At 46.3% G+C, this 8,884-nt stretch overlaps 1 protein-coding gene across 1 annotated transcript in view; it reads left to right on the forward strand.

The window, feature by feature from the left end:
• Window positions 1–6,613, forward strand: part of GC (GC vitamin D binding protein) — a 39,523-nt gene extending 32,910 nt beyond the window's left edge. Inside the window, exons 10-13 of the mRNA XM_028744811.2 lie at window positions 1,889–1,980; window positions 5,161–5,293; window positions 5,603–5,703; window positions 6,460–6,613. Coding sequence (XP_028600644.2) covers window positions 1,889–1,980; window positions 5,161–5,293; window positions 5,603–5,659 — 282 coding nt within the window. The 3' untranslated portion in view covers window positions 5,660–5,703; window positions 6,460–6,613. The remainder of the gene's footprint in view (window positions 1–1,888; window positions 1,981–5,160; window positions 5,294–5,602; window positions 5,704–6,459) is intronic.
• The last annotated feature ends 2,271 nt before the right edge of the window (window positions 6,614–8,884 follow it).

Consider the following 8,884-nt stretch of genomic DNA (forward strand, 5'->3'; position numbering starts at 1 on the left):
ACGCCAAAGTGCAAGAAGATAAATAGGTACCGCTCCGGCAGGAAGGTAAACGGTGTTTCCGTGCGCTGCTCTGGTTCGCCAGAAGCAGCTTAGTCATGCTGGCCACGTGACCCGGAAGCTGTACGCTGGCTCCCTCGGCCAACAAAGTGAGATGAGCGCCGCAACCCCAGAGTCGGCCATGACTGGACCTAATGGTCAGGGGTCCCTTTACCTTTTTTACCTTCCAAGTTAAATTGTTAGGCAAAACTGTTTGCAATATTACAATGTAGATAATTATTCCACAGATATCAGTCATTTGGCAACTGATCAGCCTTTGGAGACTGCACTCTCCCCCGCTCTGGGCCCTAGAGGGGGGGCTAGCAACTGCATTTTGGACCAGATGAAGGTTGCATGTCAAGGGCAGCCCCATATATAGTGTGCCCTAATTTTAAAACCTGAAAGAGCTCAGTCTGAAAGAGACATAGAGTTGGAAGTAATCCACCAAGGGTCATCTAGTCCAACCCCTTGCATTGCAGCAATCTCAACTAAAACATCCATGACAGATGGCTATCCAACCTCACTCTTAATTTCAGGGTAATGGGTTCAATCCCTATGTTGGGCAAAAGAGGGCGGTTAGACTGGATGACCCATGTGGTCCCTTCCAACTCTCGGATTCTATGATGTAATAAACGGAAATCTGCCCTTATTCCCTTATGGGGGACACAAGAGCCCTTATAGAGTCCTTTGTAGGTTCTCCCTCGGTTGGAGAAAAGAACAGAGGCCAACCAGAGAATATTGAGAAGCAAAGCAGCTCATAAGCCTGATTTTTATTGAACTGTTGCAACAGGGTGCTCCCCTCACACACAGGAAAGGAGGAGGACCCAGAACAAAGGTGTGTCCGCCCTTATATAGACATTTTAAATTGCCCGCCTTGGAGTCCAAGACCACCCACAGAAACATCATACCTACATCACAGAAGGGGTGTAGCCCAAGACCACCACCACCCCAGATACATCATACCTACATCACAGAAGAGGCGGTCTACAACAGAAATCTGAGTGCGTTGTTTATCTCCTGTCTGGCAAGTTACCTGTGAATGGTTACTTGATTGGATACCCTGGAGAGCCTAGCTAGTCTTTTGTAATGACAAATACTTAGTTCCTGAGCCAGGTCACAGGCTCACCCTATTCATACACAGACATACCCTTAAGACAGGATTTGTGAATAAAAAGACAATGGGGAGGCTTCCCCACCTCCTCCCTCCTTGCAGAGAAAACATGTGGTTAGTTTGGGAGTGAAAATGGTTTCAGGGCTGTCCTCCTGTGCTGCTCCAGACATGTGGTCCACACATCTATGTATGCGTGTTGGTAGGTACATTTATGAATATGTATATATATGACCTTAAATTTTTTATTTCAGTGATAAAGCCCCGCACAACTGTGAATCTCAGTGCATTACCTTGGGCCAGTTACAAGCAATATTCTGTCTCCATAGGCTCTCCAGAATATGCATGGCATATTAACATGAAAAATTGCCCTAAACAAAACCCTTTCCGCTCCCCATTTCACATTAAAAAAAAATTAAAAATATGAGGGCAATGTGGGCTTCTAGATGTTGGACTCTAACCCCCATCAGCCCCAGCCAGCATGGTCAAGGATGATGGTAACTGTAGTCCGACAAATGACTGTATGACCACATGTTCCCCATCCCTGGGAATGCTAAAACAACTAGTACTGCAAATGGAACCCAGTTAGTTTAGACACGGCCTGATTATTATTGACTTGCTGTGACATGGAGACAGGTTTTTTCACTGGTGGCATCAGCATCGCAGAATTTCATTATTGTTTAAAAAGCACTTATATACTGCTTAATATGACTGCCGTTCTACATTTTTCCTTGTGAACTCCAGAAACCACCGACAAAGTTATTTGATTTGCTTTCGAAAGGAAACGAAATGTGCGGAGCTTACACAACTCATAATTTCCTGGATTTCAAGAAGAGGTGAGCGCTACCTTCTAGATAAGGAGTGGTTGTATAGTAAGCCCGAAATTTGTGGGCATTCAGTGTTATGCACGCGGCATAAATAAATAAATAGGAGGCAGAAAGCGGTCTGGGTTCTGGGGAAAATGACTTTGGCGATCCCAGCCACCATTGAACCCAGTGTGTTATGACTACAGTAGAACCTTGGTTATCGAACAGCTTAGTTGACAAACAAATCGGCTCCCGAACGCCGAAAACCCAGAAGTAAGTGTTCAAACATTTTTGGGACCCAAACTTCCGGTGCAGCTGTAGGCTATTGTTTCTGGGGTGCCTGCACCAATTGGAAGCCGCGCCTTGGTTTTCAAACGTTTCGGGAGTCAAACGGACTTCCGGAACGGATTAAGTTTGAGAACCAAGGTACAACTGTATAAGCAATATTGGCTTTAGGCATGATCCCCAGAATATACTGTAACCCCCATGTAATTTACAGTGGTACCTCTGGTTGCGAACAGGATCCGTTCCGGAGCCCCGTTCGCAACCTGAAAGGAACGCAACCTGCATCTGTGCGGGTCACGATTCGCCGCTTCTGAGCATGCGTGTGACATCATTTTGCGCGTCTGCACATGCACGAGTGGCGAAACCCAAAAATAACCCTTTCCGGTACTTCTGGGTCACCACGGAATGCAACCTGAAAAAAACGTATCATGAAGCAAACGTAACAAGAGGTATGACTGTATAGGCTTAGCTGTATTTCTTAAGATTTTAATTCACCTTGTAGATTGGGGTGAAGAACTTCAATCCCAATTGACAATGGCCACCCTCCAAGTCTCCCTGTCAGGCCCTCATGCCTCTCCATCAGCCACACCAATTCTGACTCTGCTTTTCACTGCCCTTGAGTGCTTTTGCATGGTTGGGATGTGCCTGATTATGTTTCCTGCTTGTCGGGATGAAGGGTAGAGAGGTGGCATGTTAGAAACTACTCTAGTGCACAAAGGTAAAAAATTATATCCATTGCTCCACCCACTTTACCTCTCTCTCTTCTGATCATTGGCATGTGCCCCCCCCACCCAAAACATAGTTGCTCTTGGGTTGTAAAATGTTCCCCAACCCAATGTAATAATAATAATAATAATAATAATTTATTATTTGTACCCCGCCCATCTGGCTGGGTTTCCCCAGCCACTCTGGGCGGCTTCCATAGAAACCAAAAACCCCACTAAAATATCATACATTAAAAACTTCCCTGAACAGGGCTGCCTTAAGATGTCTTCTGAATGTCAGGTAGTTGTTTATCGTTTTGAAATCTGATGGGAGGGCATTCCACAGGGCAGGCGCCACTACCGAAAAGGCCCTCTGCCTGGTTCCCTGTAGCTTTGCTTCTCGCAATGAGGGAACCGCCAGAAGGCCCTCGGCGCTGGACCTCAGCGTCCGGGCAGAACGATGGGGGTGGAGACGCTCCTTCAGGTATACTGGGCCGAGGCCATTTAGGGCTTTAAAGGTCAACACCAACACTTTGAATTGTGCTCGGAAACGTACTGGGAGCCAATGTAGGTCTTTCAAGACCGGTGTTATGTGGTCTCGGAGGCTGCCCCCAGTCACCAGTCTAGCTGCCGCATTCTGGATTAGCTGTAGTTTCCGAGTCACCTTCAAAGGTAGCCCCACGTAGAGCGCATTGCAGTAGTCCAAGCGGGAGATAACTAGAGCATGCACCACTCTGGCGAGACAGTCCGCGGGCAGGTAGGGTCTCAGCCTGCGTACCAGGTGGAGTTGGTAGACAGCTGCCCTGGATACAGAATTGACCTGCGCCTCCATGGACAGCTGTGAGTCCAAAATGACTCCCAGGCTACGCACCTGGTCCTTCAGGGGCACAGTTACCCCATTCAGGACCAGGGAGTCCTCCACACCAGCCCGCCCCCTGTCCCCCAAAAACAGTACTTCTGTCTTGTCAGGATTCAACTTCAACCCATTAGCCGCCATCCATCCTCCAACCGCCTCCAGGCACTCACACAGGACCTTCACCGCCTTCACTGGCTCTGATTTGAAAGAGAGGTAGAGCTGGGTATCATCTGCATATTGATGGACACCCAGTCCAAACCCCCTGATGATCTCTCCCAGCGGCTTCATATAGATGTTAAAAAGCATGGGGGAGAGGACGGAACCCTGAGGTACCCCACAAGTGAGGGCCCAAGGGTCTGAACACTCATCCCCCACCACCACTTTCTGAACACGGCCCAGGAGGAAGGAGCGGAACCACTGTATAACAGTGCCCCCAGCTCCCAACCCCTCTAGACGGTCCAGAAGGATGTTATGGTCGATTGTATCAAAGGCCGCTGAGAGATCCAGCAGAACTAGGAAACAGCTCTCACCTTTGTCCCTAGCTCGCCGGAGATCATCAACCAGTGCAACCAAGGCAGTTTCAGTCCCATGATGAGGCCTGAACCCCGATTGGAAGGGATCCAAATGGTCCGCATCCTCCAGGCGTGCCTGGAGTTGTTCAGCAACCACACGCTCAATCACCTTGCCCAAGAATGGAAGATTTGAGACTGGGCGATAGTTGGCCATACTGGCCGGGTCTAAAGATGGTTTTTTAAGAAGCGGTTTAATGACCGCCTCTTTCAGCGGATCTGGGAATGTTCCCTCACAGAGGGAAGCATTCACCACCCCGCAGAGCCCATCGCCCAGCCCTTCCCGGCTTGCTTTTATTAGCCAGGATGGGCAATGTAGATGTTAAGGATTCGATTTGGAGGTGGGGTTCCATACAAAGTGCTAGCGACACAGCCGTATTGCTTCTCAATATTTTCCGGAATAATCAAAAAAAATTATGATGCAACGAAACAAAGGACCAGTTGGTGACATGCTATTCTAGCTCTCTAATGGATAGGTAGATATTACTTCGGAACATTAAAAGGTTCAACCCAAGATCAGTCAAGAAAAAGGGAATCTTGTTTTCATAGATGCAAAGTAGGCTAATAGAAATGAATATTCACATGTGATCAGAACCAAGTAAAATCAGATTTGGTGGGAACCTGCCAGTCATCCTCTGGGTTTCTAAATTTACATTAAAAAACATCCACTATGTAGCAGTATAGTCCATTGGCTTAGTAGTGCCTCATGAAACACATATTGAATGAGTCATCCCCCCCCCCCTGAAATTGCAATATGCAAGGCCTTCTTAAGTCAGATATTATGCCCATTCTGCAGGCTAAGAGAGCACTACCACAAGGCACTTCCCAGTGCCTCTGAAGATACCATTTCTGGGCTGGTCGAGCAAAGGTCTACGTTTGCATCCACCTGCTGCCATTTGAACGCACCTCCATCGTATTGCGGGTTGAAGGTAAGGAGCCGTCTCTCCAGCTCAGCAATTCAAGGAAGCAGCCCTTGGATTTCTGGTTTCTAGGACCTACTGGAGACATTGCTGAAATGTCCAGGAAATGTATGTCCAGATGTATGGCAACCGATGTCATAAGTCTAAATTTTGGCAAATTTCATAAAAAATAAAAACTTCATTCTCTTCTGAGATTTTGCAACAGCTTTGCCCCCAAAAAAGAGTTCAACGACTTTTTGTTTCTGGATTTTCACTTTTTGAAATATGGCAACCCTAGAAAATAGAGTTTTGAAACATCCCCCCCCCCCCTATTTTCAGGTTCAAAGTGAAGTGGCTTATACATGCACCGGTGATGACTGCTTGGCCCAGGACTAATTGTGAGAATATGATTTGTGTCTTCTGGAGTGGGGAAGACTCAGGTAGGTACGAAAGCAAAAATAGACTCTGTGTGTGATGCAGGGTATGGTGTTGTGCCTATGTATGCACTGAGAAGTTTTTATTTCACAAACATCTCTTTGGGATGTGTCAGGAGTCCAGTCCCCAGCTTGATAACACAGTGAGCGTAGTTAATTAAAAAGGATGATTTATTGTCAAAACAAACAGATAGCTTCAAATGGCTTTAACACAGCCTCCTCCATCATCGATCAAGATGACCCTTCTGAAGATCTCTTCCGGTTACAGAAGATATTGAACTTTCTCACTTTGCACCTTTTGCTTTGTTTTCTGTCTAACAGCCCTACCCTTAGCCTAGTCTTAAAAGCGATTGGCTCAGCTCCCATCTCATCTCGTTCTGACAAACTGCTTCCTTCTCTGTCCACGCCAATTGGCTCTTCCCGAGAGCATTGGTTGGGTTCCGGCCAGCTCCCCACCGGGGCAGGGGAGTTGGCACTAGCCGACGTTCGTCCTGCATGGCAGTTAACCCTCTCTGTTCCTGGCTGCTTTCTTCATTTGGCTGCAAGCATTCACTGGGAGCTGGCTCATTCATGACAGGATGCTACACCTGTGCTATTGCAAGTGACTGAGAATTAAAAGTGTAGCATGGCAAATCCTTTAGGCTGATCATGTATTTCTCTGCATAAATGTATCCAGTGCTAACACTCCACAAGCATATCTTTGCTAATTAATTAATCCCTTTCCCATACCCATGAAAGAAACGTTCTTTTTCATATTTGCAGATGCAGCGAGAAAAGACTTTCTGTGACTTCAGATTGCACACAGACCCTAGATTTTGCTGAGTCAACACTGCTGACCTCTGAACACATCTCTTTGTCTAGTTTTCTAGAAACCTGATTAGGGCATATTGGCATCTTAATAAAAGCTGTATTCCTATTTCCAGCCTTGTGATTGTTTCAATACAGGTGGGGGGGGGGGGGAGAGCCTTAAAAAAAAAGTTTTCTAAGCACACACCTAAAAATGATAAGAAAAATAATCCCATTCATTATAATTTACGAATTCTACTTACGTTGTTTGTATAGCTCTTTTGCTTCAGAGGGTAAAATGCTTTGCAGTTGTGATTCAGCATCACACAAAAAACGCCCATTTTGCAGACAAGGGAACTGAGCCAGAAAAGGAGTGGTGGCAAAAGTAGAATCATGCTAGACAACAGATTCGAAACCCTGTCAAAATAAAAATAGAAAATTCATAGGACAACAAAGCCCAGTAGGCGATGTAGCCAGGCAGACCTACCTCAAGGAGAACACCTCAAATGAAAATGGTGACCATCATATGTACTTTAATATCTATTGTTCAGTGCCTGGCCTACTAATCTTCCACACACATTTTATATGTGCTAGAGGTAAGATGTGTTCTTTTTGCTACATTTCCAGAGACCTGGGGGAAAGGTTGAGCCTAATGCATGTGTTCACATTAAATAAAATTAAAAAGACATCCTCAAACTTTTTCTAAAAATCAACAGGAGCAGGAGTGTCCACAGTACATAGGGGTAATTGAAGCCACCACTGAAAAGGCCCTGCTCCAAGCAGCTACCAATCTAACCTCAAGAAGAAATAGGCATGCTTGTGGAACTTGTTCTTTGTGGATTCTGATTTGAAGAGCTAATCTGATGCACACCTCCTGAGCTAACATACTGTCCCAAACTGAAGTCCCCTTTCATCAGAGGCAGATTTCAGGAGACAATCTTTCTGGTAGCATGTAAATTTCAGAGGTAAGCGAATCCCAAATATCAAACTTCAGAATGCAGGGCAGGTTTTGAGATATGAGATGTATCTCAATATGCCACAAGGAAAACGGAATAGGCCCTCTGAGTTCTGGAAGACTTCCCAACATCTATGTAAGGCAAAGCTAGAAGACCAGCCAGCAGAAAATGAACCAGGGAGGAAGGAGGGGCAACAGACCTTCCCACTCACATTGTTTGTATATCTGGGTCCATAAGGTTAATCAGCTCAGACTAAAGGTACTTAATATGTGTTGACTTGTACCATACAAATCAGCATTGGAAAAGGAGCTCAGCCCTTATTATGAAACACGTCTCTATTTAGCCATTCCCATGGTTTGAGGAATCTGTAAGCTTTTGGGACGCAAGAGGCAGAGCTAAGTTGAGTCAAAGTTGCTGCTGTTGGCAGAAGCTGAGCCCCATGTACTGCATGCAAAGACAGACAGGCCTCAGTCTAGCACCAGGTCCCTATTTGAAGGAATACCCTGTTTGGAGGACTGTGTGGTCCAAGTCCATTTAAAGACAACCACAAAAAGAAGAGACAGTGTGGTCTAGCGTTTTGAGTGCTGAACCAGGACCATGGAGACCAGGGTTTAAATTCTCGTTCAGCCATCAAGCTCACTAGGTGACCTTGGGACAGTCGCTCACCTACCTCACAGGGTAGGAGGTAGGAGGAGCAGGGTAAAATGGGTAGGAGGATAGGTATGTACACCACCTAGAGCTCCTTGGAGGAAAGATGAGATATAGGTTTGTGAGAGAGGGGGGAGGTCACGGAGGTACTCTTCCAAATAGCTGGACAGTAGAGAGGTAAAAAGGTAAAGGTAAAGGGACCCCTGACCAGTAGGTCCAGTCGTGACCAACTCTGGGGTTGTGGCGCTCATCTCGCTTTATTGGCCGAGGGAGCCAGCGTACAGCTTCCGGGTCATGTGGCCGGCATCACTAAGTCACTTCTGGCGAACCAGAGCAGTGCACGGAAACGCCATTTACCTTCCTGCCGGAGTGGTACCTATTTATCTACTTGCACTTTGATGTGCTTTCGAACTGCTAGGTTTGCAGGAGCAGGGACTGAGCAACGGGAGCTCACCCCATCACGGGGATTTGAACCACCGATCTTCTGATTGGCAAGCCCTAGGCTCTGTGGTTTAGACCACAGTGCCACCCATGTCCCAGACAGTAGAGAGAGAAGGACACAAATCATCTGGCCACAGTTTCCCCCAGTGTAGTGAAATGGGTTGCAGTGGGTGACAACCCTAAAACAAAACCTAAGTTTTCAGTAAGGGCTTGCACTAGAATATCAGATTCCTAGGATTCTTGAAGAGATCTCTAGTCCACCAAAGCCTCAATAAACCTAGTTTTATTTCATAAAGAAATGTGTATTATTATTGTTTTAGCCTGCAGATGGCAACATTGCACTATCTGTGAAATAA

This window comes from Podarcis muralis, chromosome 9 (genome assembly GCF_964188315.1).
Source record: "Podarcis muralis chromosome 9, rPodMur119.hap1.1, whole genome shotgun sequence".
Lineage (NCBI taxonomy): Eukaryota > Metazoa > Chordata > Lepidosauria > Squamata > Lacertidae > Podarcis > Podarcis muralis.